Source organism: Chelonoidis abingdonii, chromosome 2, assembly GCF_003597395.2.
Source record: "Chelonoidis abingdonii isolate Lonesome George chromosome 2, CheloAbing_2.0, whole genome shotgun sequence".
Lineage (NCBI taxonomy): Eukaryota > Metazoa > Chordata > Testudines > Testudinidae > Chelonoidis > Chelonoidis abingdonii.
In genome coordinates, this window is record NC_133770.1 from 299,344,446 (window position 1) to 299,344,690 (window position 245).

At 75.9% G+C, this 245-nt stretch overlaps 1 protein-coding gene across 1 annotated transcript in view; it reads right to left on the reverse strand.

The window, feature by feature from the left end:
- Window positions 1–245, reverse strand: part of NAPRT (nicotinate phosphoribosyltransferase) — a 27,944-nt gene extending 27,699 nt beyond the window's left edge. The window contains 1 exon segment of the mRNA XM_075063300.1: window positions 35–245. Within this exon segment, the coding sequence (XP_074919401.1) occupies window positions 35–245 (211 nt within the window).

The following is a 245-nucleotide window of genomic DNA, read 5'->3' on the forward strand; positions in this document are numbered from 1 at the left end:
TGGCACGGCCCGGCCCGGCCCGGCCCGGCCCTACCTGGCTCGCGCAGGCGGAAGCCCCGCAGGAAGGCCAGGCACTCGCCCAGCCCCGCGCTCAGGGCGAAGCCCCCCTGGAAGGGGCAGCGGCGGAAGAAGAGCTCGAACTCGGCCGGCTCCCGCTGCCGCCCGGCCCGCCAGTAGCCGTAGGCCATGGTGAACTGGTAGAGGTCGGTGAGCAGCGCCAGCGAGTCCCGCCGCCCCAGCGCCAT